General features: G+C 41.7%; 1 protein-coding gene across 1 annotated transcript in view; it reads left to right on the top strand.

The window, feature by feature from the left end:
- Nucleotides 1-14,144, top strand: part of abca2 (ATP-binding cassette, sub-family A (ABC1), member 2) — a 219,926-nt gene that overhangs the window by 110,112 nt on the left and 95,670 nt on the right. The window contains exons 15-16 of the mRNA XM_008277032.1: nt 1,422-1,518; nt 12,624-12,797. Of these exons, the coding sequence (XP_008275254.1) occupies nt 1,422-1,518; nt 12,624-12,797 (271 nt within the window). The remainder of the gene's footprint in view (nt 1-1,421; nt 1,519-12,623; nt 12,798-14,144) is intronic.

The following is a 14,144-nucleotide window of genomic DNA, read 5'->3' on the forward strand; positions in this document are numbered from 1 at the left end:
TGGCACTTGTCCAGATTGTTTTCTCCTGGCTAGATCCTTGCTTGTGTTGTATCCGCTCTTAGATGTACATCGCTTTGGATAAAAGTGCCTGCTAAATGAAATTGTTGAATTGTAGAATTCTAGCTGCAAAGTGACGGTGCTAACCACTAAGTCACCGTGATATGTTAGCTGTGTCAGCAGACTACATTGGCGTGAGAATGATTATCAGCATAACACTGATGTGTGGTGTTAAAGTGTTCACACTGCATACCTATCGTTGTAAAGCTTTTGATTAAAAAAAACAACATAGGCCTGACTTCAGGTCGTCATTTATTTGTTTTCAGCCAAGAGTGAATTTAGATAGAAATTAGTCTCGTTTCTGTATGTGAGGTACAGAGCTGAAATTAGGAGTTTGGAAAAGTATAAAATTTGACTTTAGTAATCTCCAGGTCAAAATAAGTGTAGAAAAGAGAGCACAAGCAGATGTTACTACTATGGAGTGCTGCCTTAATGCTTGTATGTCACAGGCTGCGAAACAGCTGTTACCCAAATGCCCTGTAGCTGTACCAAGTTTGGACATATGGGACCAAATGAGTCTAAAAAAAGTATAGATATATAAGTATGTAAACATAAATATATTTAAATTAGATATGTACAGAGTATCGCAAAGAACGAAATATTAAGCTTTTCTGAACATTTCTGATTTATGCTGCAATGTAGTTATCAGAAAATTAAACAGACAGTTTTTTTCTGCATAAGGAAACCTTAGCTTTTTAACTCCATCATAATTTCCATAAACATTGTAAATAAGATACTGTTAAAAACACATTCTTCAACATGTTATGATATAAATACTGTGAAAACCCAGCGTAGGGTTGGTATGAATTGGTTTGTATGAGATGGTGTGGCTAGAGTTACAGACTTCTGTCAGTGATTTAGCAACATAATAGAATGCATAGTCAGAATGTAAAATCCATGCTTGCAGTTGAAATTAAAAATCATTTATTTACACATTAAACATCTTACTATTTTTACTGGGGCTACAAGGTGGCTTGGTGGTTCGCACTGTCGCCTCACATCTAGAAGATCCCCAGTTCGCGTCCCGGGTAGGATGAAAAAGAAATCCCCAGATACCATCATATTTTATTTTTCATTTGTTTACAAGACAGAAAGATAAATCAAACAACACGGTGGTAATTGCTGGTATATATATTCCAATAAAAGTCTCCAAAGTGAAAGATACTATAAAATGCTATGAGCAAGGTAATATCTGTTCACCAGCTCAGAGACACAGTTTAGAGGCAGGAAAAGGTAACACTGCGCTGTTGACTCTAGTGCAAACTTGCAGATGCTCAGCTGATGGTGCTCAGCATTAACAATAATCTGTCATGGGTCCTTTTCTGCTGTGGAACATAATTTGTGTCTTTGTCTTGTGTTTCCAGGTCAGTGTTGATGTCTTCAAGGGCTTTCCTGATGAAGATAGCATTGTCAATTACACCCTGAACCAGGCATATCAGGACAATGTGTCTGTGTTTGCCAGTGAGTAATGTTAATGTTTAATGTTTTTTACTATGGTGATTTTGGGCATATGCTTGCTTTACACACTCGGACAATCTTGTCACAGAATATCAGGGAAGGATCCAAATATAGACACAGACTGGCAGGTTAACATAAAAAAAGAAACTTTAATCAAAACAAGCTTGGCAACGGTACAAAAGGAGGGGAGCGAACAGAAAGTGGCTGAGCATTCAGGAAAACTCCAAACTAAAAGGTCAGTGTGAATCTAAAAATGGTAACTAATCCAAACACTGAAACAAATACAAATCTGGTAAAAGAATCTAAAATCCAAAATGAAAAACACAAGCGTGGAAAACACAAGGAGCACATGGAACATACAGAAGGGGTCAAGCTGGAAACCAGTGAGAGAACAAAACAGTAAACAAAGACAAAACAGGATGTCAGTGGACAGGAAGGTTAAACAGTAGAGTGACAGAAAGAGGACAGAATAGGACAAACAGGTGAACAAAGGAATGCACAGGGCTATATATACACACAGGGAACAGTATTGGGAGACAAGACACAGCTGATTCACTAGACTCAGATAAACCAGATCAGGGCAATCAGAAGGGAGGGAAAGGGACAGAGGCAGGAAGTAAAGCATTGGAAATGTAAAAATAAAACAGCAAGTAACTGAAAAGGGATATGAACAGTGGCAACTGGTGAAAAGTTTTGGTGGGGAGGCACAGTCTGCAAATGACCTTTTATTTTGAATCATAAATTAGAATATGGGTAACATCAGGCACAACTATTGACAGGAATGCAAATTTTCTAACTTTGGAGTATATTCTAATCATAATCTAATTTAACATTATTAAGTCTTACCAGAACTAAATTTCAAAACCATTCATCAAACTTTCATCATTATTTACAGGATCTGTACAAACTCAAAATACACAACATAAATAATGAAAAAATAAAATAAAAAAAACACTCTTCTGTGCTCCACACTAACTTTTTCACTGGTAGCACCAGTACGACCCTCTTTCTCATTTTGTTGCACCTCCCACCTGGTCAAAGGCAAAACGTATGACTTGCTGAACATTTTCTTATCGATAGACGCTACGATTTACTGATGCTCCCTAAATGCCCCACATTGCAGGCTGTGGTAGCTGCTGTTGGTGGTTGGTGGCTGTGGTGTGCTCTGACAGGTGTGTGACCAGAAATGACTTTAAAAATAATAAACTATGGCGTTTTAAAGTCAGATTTGTTTGTGGTTAAACCATGTTAGATGAATTCTACACGCAGTCTCTTCTATGAGCAGCCTTTTCTCCTTGGACAGCACGGCCAATGCATTTAGCTGTCACGCCAGTAGCTGTCATCTAGTAGGAGAGCGAGGGCAAAGCTCAGAAAACGCAGTCGTAAGGACATCGAAGGACAGTTTTGATATCCAACCACAGAAGAAAAAAGCAAATAAAGAAAAAATTAATTGGCTTACAGCAAAAGTGGATGGGTCCAGGACGCACCAAGCTGCACCCTGTGAGAAAATCTGCCCGGGCCAAGGTCACATGATCACGCAAAGTTTTTTGAGCTACATACACACCGGCCAGCGCCCTGCATCCAGGAAGTGTAAAATTAGTAAACACACAGGAAAATCTCATTTTAAATCTGTTAATACTACAAATATTGTTAATATGGCAAAAGAATATGAACATTATTTTTAATTTTATTATTATTTTGCTATAATTAATTCAAATTTAATATTGTGTTTGAGAACTACTTTTTAGCTGGTCAATAGTAGTGGGCCGGTGCCCCTGCACCCTATATTAACCAGCCACCACTGGATATGAAATCTATCACAAACAGAGACAGAGGAAAGACAAAAAGGGGGAGAAAACACACACACAAGTGTATTACAAAACCAAAACAAAACCAGAAACGAAAACCCAGAAACCATGACAAATCTAGCATGTGTGCACTGAATGTGTTTGCTGAAGTAAGGGAAGGGATTCAGACCCCTTCACATTTTCCATACTTTTACTGTGTCATGGATTTTATTGGGAATTGATGCATTGCCAGTTTTGTCCATTTGCACTGAGAAGAATCTTAGGAGGAAAACACATTTTTCGATTTTTTATTTATTTTTTGCAAATGTATTAAAAACTATGACGAAAAGAAAGAAAGAACAAAAGACCGAAAGAAAGAAACAAACAAACAAACAAAAAAACAACTAAATTCCTTCAGCAACTAAATGAACTAAATTCCCCCACTTTGTATAAACCCCTTTGACAGCAATTACAGGATTGATTCTTCTTTGGTGAGTCTCTATGAGCTTTAGAACTCTGGATTTCGTCAGTTTCATCCTGGCAGATACTATTAAGCATCCCCAGATTGGATGAGACATGTTAGCAGATAGTAGACTGCTATCTTCATGATTCTCCACAGATGTTACATATATAACAAAAAAATCCTGATTTCTAAAACAATAATCTATATAAAAATTAAATTGATGTGGTTACTATGAATGTTTGTAAGTGCTATGTATACACAACTGAATGTACATGTATATTTAGCATGGTTGTGAAAGCATAATGTCAACAAAACTACAAATCATCTTACAGTGTATTTGGTAAACAGAGAAAGCAAGCTAAAATTGGAGTTGTGATGCAAATCAAATGCAAGTGCGAGCAAACAAGTAAAAAGACACAGTACAGACCAAAAGTTTGGACACATCTTCTCATTCAAAGACTTTTCTTTCTTTTCATGACTATTGACATTGTAGATTGACACTGAAGGCATCAAAACTATGAATTAACACGTGGAATTATATACTTAACAAAAAAGTGTGAACAACTGAAAATATGTCTTATATTCTAGGTTCTTCAAAGTAGCCACCTTTTGCTTTGATTACTGCTTTGCACACTCTTGGCATTCTCTTGATGAGCTTCAAGAGGTAGTCACTCGAAATGGTTTTCCAACAGTCTTGAAGGAGTTCCCAGAGATGCTTAGCACTTGTTGGCCTCAGACTGCCTCCCTCAGAGGGAAACCCCCCCATTATCACCTTGGTCAACCGCTTCTCAAGGCAGCCTATTTTATTGCCCTGTCAAATTACCTTCAGCCAAGGAGATGGCCGATGCTCTGATCCACCATGTTTTTCGCATCCATGGCATTCCAGCTGACATCGTGACTGACTGGGGCCCCAAGTTAATGCCAGAAGTAGGGAAGGCCTTCTGCATTGCACTGAGGGGCCACTGCCAGTCTCAACTCTGGTTTCCTTCACAGTCAAATAGCCAAACAGAAAGGACCAATCAAGTATTGGAGACATGACTGCGTTGCACCCATTGGCTTGGAGCATCTATCTCCAATCACTCAATCAATCAATCAATCAATCAATCAATCAATCAAGTGCCATGCCATTCAGTGTAGGCGATCATTTCTCTCCATCTAATCTGATTTTTGGGTTTCTGAATTGTGACTGTTGCCCGTTCCATGTGTAGTCATGATGTCAGACCGTCTATCATTTTCATTCTCTGTCTGCCTTGTTCTCTCTTCCCATTAATTTTCCTGTCGTGACAATATATCCCAGGGTCTCTTTCCTCATGATGTGTCCAAAAAAATGTTGCTTGCCATTTCCTAATTTTTTTTCAATAGCTTATAATTGGTGTTTAGTAATTTTAAAACATCTTCACTGCTTATTCTGTCCATATAAGATATACGTAGCATGCTCTGCTGCAGTGATTTTGTTTGACATTTTCTTATTTATGTTCCAAGATTCACATCCCTACATCAGAACTGGTAGAATGTAACAGCTGAGAGTTCTCATATGGATGCTAATTGCTATTTTCTTATTTGTCAGTATATTTTTCATTTTCATAAATGCTGTTCTTTCATTGTGACTCTCTACATCTGATATCTGTTTCACACCTCCCATCTGAGGTTATCCATGAACCGAGATATTTCATTATTTTAATAATTTATGATGAACCTGCTTCAGTATTTCTTGGTCTAATTTTATGTTACAGGTTGGGATGACATTTTTCTTTGAAATTACCATGAATTCTATTTTCTTTTTGTTTAAAGACAGACCAAGTTTGTGGCTCTCTGTATAAATTATGGATACTATGGTCTGCAAGTTTTCTTCACTGTTCACTGTCAGCACTGTGTTATAACCTCCCATGGATACTCCCAGTTAGCCTTGTATTTCCCTCAGTATGTTTTCACTGTACGAGGTGCCCTCTGTGTCCGCTGGGGTACCGACCTCCTTTGTTCCCCCCACAAGAAGAGGAAGTCACAGTCTCCCCCGTTCAGATGTTCATCCAGATTTGAAAGAGGACCAGGATAAAGGCCGGGCTGCGCTACAGCAGTCGTCACACAGGATGGAGATTCAAGTAAACCACCGCCATTCCCAAGCCCCTTTGTACATACCAGGCAAGAAGGTTTGGCTTAGAGCCATAGACCTATCAGTCTGAGTTGAATTCCGGAAACTCACAACTCACTTCACGGCAGAGATGTTCAAGTCTTTTTTTGCAAGTCCAAGTCAAGTCTCAAGTCTTTGGTTACAAGTCCAAGTCAAGTCTCAAGTCTTTGTGGGGTGAGACTTGGTCAAGTCTCAAGTCTTTGGTCACGAGTCCAAGTCAAGTCTCAAGTCTCTAAAAAATAAATCTCTCATGTCTCTTCCTGTTTTAATGAGCTTTCTATCATCTGCTGCTATTCGGTCTCCTAAGAATGCTGCACAACTATATCTAAGACATCCAAAGCATCTACTGTATTATTATCCCTCCTTCATCTATGAACATAAAGTTGTGACGACTCGTACTGTGTGACTGTGCGGGCAGACCCAAACGAAAAGGAAGACGGGGAGAAGGGTTACCAGGGGCGGTGCATAGAGGTCCGGCTCGGTGGCCGCGTTGACCCGCCCGGGGATGGCCCGGATGCAGGACCAGTGTGGTGGACGCGGCGGGACCTCAGGAACACTCGGCGGCAAGACCTCAGGAACACTCGGCGGCGGGATCTCAGCAGGGCTGGGGAGCGGCGAAGTCTGAGCGCTAGGGAGCGGCAAAGTCTGAGTGCTGGGGAGCGGCGAAGTCCGGTGTCGCCGGGATCCACGTCTCTTCTGCCGTGCAGCGGACTGAAAACAGCGCGTGTGGCACAGGATGCTGGGGAGCGGGGGAAAGCTTGGCGGTGGCGAGATCTGATGTCGCCGGGAGCCACGTCTCTTCTCCAGGGCAGCGGACTGTAAGCACTGCGCCTGGCAAAAGACGCTCCAACTGGAAATAGCAGAGGTCCTCCAATCTAGTTGTGGATTATGCTGCTGTAACCAGGGAGAACCCAACACAACAGGGGCCAAGGGCGAATCAATTAAAACATGCACTGAAAGAGCTCGAGATTCTATGTGCAGGTTCGCAGGCACAGTAACTCGGGGAGGAGGAGAGAGGGTAGTAACGGGAGGAGTACTCACGGAGAGGATCCAGCACTGGCAGACGCCATTTGGTCCAGCCGAGAGGTAAATCCTTGGACCTGGGAGTAGAGGGTCTGGAGGTAGACCCTTATCCCGTGTAACAGCTGGTCGTGATTTCCAAGCAGTTTTTCCTGGGCATTAAGAGCCTCCTCAACGGTGCCGGGGTTCGTTGGGTCCATGATGATGGCCAGAGGATTCTGTGATGACTCGTGCTCTGTGTGCGCAGCGGTCCGGTGCTCGGGGTACAGTGCTCGTGGGTGGTGGTTCTCGTGGAGGTTCTCCCGGTGAAGGTGCTCATGACCGTGTGTTCCCGTAGTGAAGATTACGTGGGTGCAACGCTGGTGTGCCAGGAGAAGTGCTGAGTGGTAGGGCCGAGGAGGGACACTGGAGACAGGCAGAGAAAAACACACAATAAGCTCGAAACTAGAGAACATCAATATTAGCTAGGAATGCTCAGCGAAGTGTAGCAACTAGCGGCCTGACTGTACCACGGGGTGGGTATCACAATCATCTGGCGCTGGAGTCTTGAGAAAACGTGGCTTTTACGCTCTCTGCTGATGAGCAGATGGGCCACAGCTGCACCAGTGTGAGAGCGTCTTCCTCCGATCGGTCCTGCCCAGCCTGCAGGAAAATGACACGCCCACCAAACACAAAGAACAAGCAGGAACATAGTCCATGACCCTCACAAAAGTATCAGTACTGACTAGCTGTTTGTTAGATGATCACTTTAAACAGGGTCCTGCAATGAAAGATGAAGAAAACACAGAATGAATGACTTCCTTTAAAGGAAACTGTGTTCTTCCAACATGAACATACAGTTACAATATATCCTGTCCCCTATTGCTCAGGCTCAGTCGGACCACAGTAAGAACAAACATATAGAAAATGTTACACCTGACCCAGTCAAAGACATTGTAGGCTAATTAACATCCTTCTAATTAGTGCAAAGCATCACACTTTAGATAAATGCAAACAACTTGTGAAAAAAACACTCAAAAGTACTTTAAACACTTGTATATGTTACTTCTGTGTCATTTGCAATTTTAAAAAATTGTTCATAAAAAAAGCAAAATATTGCTGCCACATTATCTGAAAAATATTGTAAGTCTGTAAACTGGTGATATCAAAACATGACCAGTTTTGTTCCTAAAGGCACCTTTCTTTGCAGGACAAAAATGATTCCTTGCTTAAAAGTAAAACTCAAAAATGAGTATCATTGGACTTATTGGCTATCTGGACCTGTTTACTAATGAAACAGTGTTTTTTTGTGGAAACAATCAACAGTGTTGTTTTGCAGAGAACAAAATATTTAACACTAATAAACCTACAATAAGATCAGAATGGCTTCTCTTATTTTTCTCTTAATACACCAGCTAAACATTAGCAGGCTGGTAGGTGTCTTCCAGAGGCCTGCTGTCAGACCTAGAAAAGTATCAGGCAACAGAATGGTGACATTTCAGAAAGATAGAATAGAATGCCTTTATTGTCACTACACACATGTACAATGAGATTAAGAGCAGCTCCTTCAGTGCAACATAGAATAAAGATCAAAATAAAGAGCCATAAATAAAATAGAAGAGATTTCAATCTAAAATAAGTTATATATACAGTATAAGTTATATGTACAGTATGGATTTAGAAAAATATTGCACAGCATGGTCAGAGGTGATATTGCACATTTGTAGAGTTCACAGTAGGTGGATGTGAGGTAGATTGGGGGGGGCTGGGGGGGGGTGGACTGTGATGTCAGTGCATGTGTGAGTTCAGAGTGGTGATGGCTTTTGGGAAGAAGCTGTTCTTGAGTCTGTTTGTTTTGGTTCTGATGCACCTGTAGCGCCTCCCTGAGGGCAGCAGGTCCAACATAGCAGAACCAGGGTGGGAGTCCTTGATGATGTTTTTCGCTCTACTGAGGCAGCGGGAGGTGTAGATGTCCATCAGGGAGGGGAGAGGGCAGCCGATGATCTTCTGGGCTGCCTTTACAACTCTCTGAAGCCTCTTCCTGTCTGCCATGGTGCAGCTGCTGTACCACACTGTGATACAGTAGGTCAGTAGGCTCTCAATGGACGAGCGATAGAAGGTCAGCAGCAGGGTGGGGGTCAGGTTGTGCTTCTTGAGGACCCTCAGGAGGTGAAGCCGCTGCTGCGCCTTCTTGGTTATTGCCGTGGTGTTGTCTGTCCAGGAGATGTCAGAGGAGATGAGGACGCCAAGGAACCGGAAGGTGTAGACCCTCTCCACACACTCGCCGTTGATGTAGAGGGGGGCTAGGTCAGTGCTGAGCCTCCTGAAGTTGACAATGATCTCCTTGGTTTTCTTGGTGTTCAGAGCCAGGTTGTTTTCTGAACACCAGGCTGCCAACTTCAGGACTTCCTCTCTGTCGGCTGTCTCGTCTCCCCCTGAGATGAGTCCGACCACTGTGGTGTCGTCAGCGAATTTCACGATGAGATTGCTACTGTGGGCTGGACGACAGATCAAGCTGGACAATGTCCTTGCACTAAGCCTGGCTTGGTGAGGGAGCATTATTAGGCCTCTGTGACTGAATAGCCTCTCCACTGGTGCACTGGTGGCAGGAACAGCGAGCGCTCTCCTGCCACAAGACAGAGCCTCGGGAAGACTTTGGCATGCTGTTATGCTCCGGTCCAGGGGAACCTTTGGCATAACATGAATTTTGCTCCACACTAGTCTTTCCACCTCAAAGAAGGCCAACAACAGGACAAGCCAAGTATGAAAATGAGCAGTTACTTTTATTTTTACAATAAAGAGGGGGAACATAGGCCAAAATAACAAACAAAACATACTCTACATTAACCCTGATTTCCCTGTTGAAAAAGAAAAAGCACATAAAACACTATATCTTAACTACCTACCTAACAAACCAAAAACAGGAGAAAAAGGGTCTAAAAGAAAAAGGCCTCTCCCTCCTGCTCTGCTCTCTATCTACAATATTTACAAAGATTCAGAAAAAAAAAACGGAACCTGTAGCACATGGCTACGACTACAAGCAAGTTACTGCTGCATCCTCCTGCAGTACAGTCATGATGGCATGCTGGCTTTCTCTGAGGTGGCGAGGCTGGAGGTGAGGAGGACGAGTGCAGCTAGCGGGCTGTTCAAATAGTGGATGGGCCCGCCCTCTGACCAATTGCGTGGCTGGAATCAGGCGAGGCAGTAGGCAAGACAGCCAATCCATAGTCACCACCTGCTCCTAATCCATTCGTTCATCAACCACACACGCACACACTGAGGAGAGAAAACAAGCAGCAAAACACAAAAACACTATAGATGACCCGCAGGGTCATAACAGTGCCTCTTCCACAAACCAAGGCAGTCCGTCATTTCAATGCAACCGCCTGTAAAACCACATCTCCAAATTCAAATGAATACTATTGTTGACCCTTATGGAGGGTATATAAAGTTTGACCTGTTGTAAAGATAACACTCTCTAGTTTTAGCCACAGCAATCAGAATCATTCCAGGTGCTACCAGTAAAAAGTTATTCCATTTCAATCATCACAGAAAAAAAATATTTTTTTGATCCTTGCTGAAGTTTTTTCTTGAAAATAAAGGAGCATAAAGCAGCATTAGGAGGTGGGAACTAAAACACACTGTGTGCCAATAGAAAAACCTGTATTGCACTCATATTTCAAATTTGAAAACAATATCTGTAAAACTGATAATCTGACACCAGTTTATATACTGCTATGTTCATGCGTTTTATTGAGGGACTTTTGTTTTATCCACATCTATCCAAATTGGACACCACTGAACATGTCAGGAAAAAGTGCAATATCTGTTGAATGCTTGAACCTACAGACATCAGTGAGGCTGAATAAAGCTTATAGCCAGAGGAATCCATATATAGACACAGAGTCACTCTATTATTTATAGAAATTCAGATTTCATCATAAAAATGAAATAAAAAATATATTTTTCATAAAAAGTTATAAGACATATCAAAACAAGTGCTATGGGCAAGTTTAAAAATATATTTACAATTCACACTCACAAAAAACACTGCAAACCGTATATTTACTGTATAACTCAAACTGTACACATATTCTGAGCACTAAGACGCTCACTTGTTCTCTATGAGTCGCTCGTTATAACAGCCTCTGTTCGAAGAACGCACACAGATATGCTGCTGTCTCGACTTGTGCAGCCTCTACCACTTCCCCTGTTGTCTATTTTCTCTTTTCTGTACGTTTTGCCGTGTTTTTGCGCTCCAAAACTATCCCAAAACAAAGAAGATGGAGGGCTGACGCATTACGCACGCTTTACGCACCACTTCTCATGAGTCACTACGCAGAGCTTCCACAGCGGACACACACAAACCATCCTGCCTTTTGACACGTCCACGTGTTCGTCTGCTCATTGGCTACAAGTTTATAGCGTCAGAGAGTGTCTGCAGCCCGACTGGTTTAATCTACAAGGGTGGAACTTATGCGTACCGGGTTGACTGTCTGAGACACTCCATTGGCTCTTCAGGCTGTCACTCACCCCCAAAGCCCTCGTATTGGCCAGACTAGGTGTCAATCAACAGCTAAGGCTTCCGTCTAGCCGCCTGTAGCACTTTCAGCGTGATCTTAAATAGATTCTTCCTGATTTTGCCAGAAGAAATGAATAAAACAGCCGGAGTTGATCTCAAGCTGGGAAGACATTACTGCAGAATTCGTGCCTTTGAGGATCTAGTACGTTTTACGGACTGAATTATTTTATGGGATTATGTTCACTGGTTCTGTCCGGACAGAAAGAGACCAAGCTGGTGAGGAATGAGCGATGTTTGAGCTGCAGAGAGCCTTTAAAAGTAAGAAAAGTCGGATTTTAACATTTTGCTTTTCTGTACAAAAAGCTCTTTGTGTCAACGCTGTGGTTGCTGCAGGTCAAAAAGGTTTATATCAGCGGAAAGAGGAGACTCTGAGCTTTCATTTGATGTGTATGTTGTTGGGAAATGTGATTGTGGAGTGAGCACATATGGCTGTAATGCTTTTGGAAAGTGGTCACGTCCCGCCGGCGGGCCGTGGGAATGGTAAGGAGTTTAAAGCTCGTCAGACATTTGAGAGTTTCCCCAATGTTGATATGCCAAAACAAAGAAGAAAGAAAATAAAAAAAGAAAAGATAATGATTGTTCACGAGTCTCAAAACATGAGTCCGAGTCGAGTCTGAAGTCTTTTGAGCACAAGTCCAAGTCAAGTCTGAAGTCTCTCTGTGTGCGACTTAAGTGCGACTCGAGTCCAAGTCACAAACTCGAGTCCCCATCTCTGCTTCTCGGGCCCCTTTGAAATCGAGAGGATCATAAACCCCAGCGCTGTCTGGTTAAAACTACCAGCTACCCCCAGTTCCGTCTGCCCTGCTTTCCTGGCTTGTTGTTACCACGTTTGGGTCAGCCCATGTAAATAGCTAATCTTGTATGGTTAAGTCTGTCTGATTGTGTATAGTCTAGTTTGGATTTGTTAGTGCTTATGTTTATTCTTGTATCTTGTAATTTAGCCTCCTGCCAGTAGTCGTCTCCCGTGTGTATAGTCTATCCCTATCCACTCTCTAGTTGTCATCACAGCCCCTCGCCCTGCTGTCATTAACCCTGTGTACATTCTGTAAATAGTTAATTGTAAAAAAATCTTCTGTATCTATTGTGTGAACTATTGCTTAAGCCACCAAGTCTCCTAATGTATACTGTTTATGCCCTTTTTCATTCCAGGTGTGATTTTCCAGACAAACAAAGATGGCTCCTTGCCACCACATGTTTTGTACAAAATTAGACAAAACTCAAGCTTTACAGAGAAGACAAATGAAATCAGAAGGGCCTACTGGCGTCCTGGACCCAACACTGGGGGAAAATTCTACTTCCTCTATGGTTTTGTCTGGATCCAAGGTCAGTGATGAATTGCAATGCTTCCTAAACACAATATACAGTAGATAGCTTCCTACCATGGTTATAATCAGAAAAAAAACCCCTCAAGTGTTGTATTTTTTTAAATGCAGTCTACAGATGACAACAGCCTGTGCTGTAAATTAGTTTTCATACACAGATCCACAGAGGAGCCAGACTGTGGTGTCAAATGCATTGTTCAGTTGATGTTACGAAGAAAGGATTTATTCTATAAAGTACTTACCACTGTGCACTGCAAAGAGGATGCACCCATGAAGATGCTAGTTCAAGCTCCTTACTGCAATCATCTTTTATTCAGGAAGCACAGAGCTGGGAAGCTGCACATCTGATACAAAAAGGTGATGCACAATGACGCATCCCAAGTTATGAGATGGAGTCTGAGGAACTGGCCCAGAGATGGCCAAAGTCAGGTGCACTTGAATTTAGCACTTTGAGATGGCAGAGATTAACAGGATTTAATCATGTATTTTACAAAAACAAAACTCTCTCACTTGACATGCTTGACATGCCCATGCTGACTGATTTTCTACATCTTGGATTTCTGCCTCTGCCCCAACACAATGAAAGCAAAAACAAGTTTTCATTCAAGTGTATTTCACCACAGACTACTTCCTCATCAAGAGTTGTGCCAATGAAAACTGAATATGTGATAGTCCTTTAAAGGATCTTCACTCTTTACTTACCTTTTGACTTGAGTTTAAATTGTTAGGGTACCCTTGCCATATCTCATTTAAAGGTAATGCATTGAAATTTGAAAGTTAATACTCATTTTGCTATTTCAAAGCAAAAAGGAACCAAAAAGTGTATTTTGAGGCACTTTTTACTTTCATTTGACTAAGTCAGCTATATTGTCTTTCAACACTTCAAGGAGCTCCATTTATACTACAGGTAAGCTCATGTATTTGTAATCATGTCTGACTACTGATAAGTCTTTATTGAATGCAATCTACACACCACGTGTTCCTTTGAATTTGTACTTCATGATTAGTTATCTCTCCAGCTCATGACACTGGTGAATGAACAAGCCTTTGGCTGTGCATAAGGTTATTATCTCTTAATTAGCCTTGCTTATCGACATTAAATATGCTTGTAAAATGTTATATTTATAAAAAATATAATTTATGAACAAATCTGTTGATGCAATGCAGCACATTGCGAGTAGTGAACTTAAGCCAGATTTGTGATCCTTGTCACCCTTACCTGTAGTGTAATTAATATAGCCGTTTTAATATTATTACTCAAGCCAGCCATGCAGAGGACTCAGGTGCAGACAGCAAGGACATAGCAGACGTGCAAATATAAAAGACAATAATTTATGACACATAACAC

Source organism: Stegastes partitus, unplaced genomic scaffold (assembly GCF_000690725.1).
Source record: "Stegastes partitus isolate 25-593 unplaced genomic scaffold, Stegastes_partitus-1.0.2 Scaffold86, whole genome shotgun sequence".
Taxonomy (NCBI): Eukaryota; Metazoa; Chordata; class Actinopteri; family Pomacentridae; genus Stegastes; species Stegastes partitus.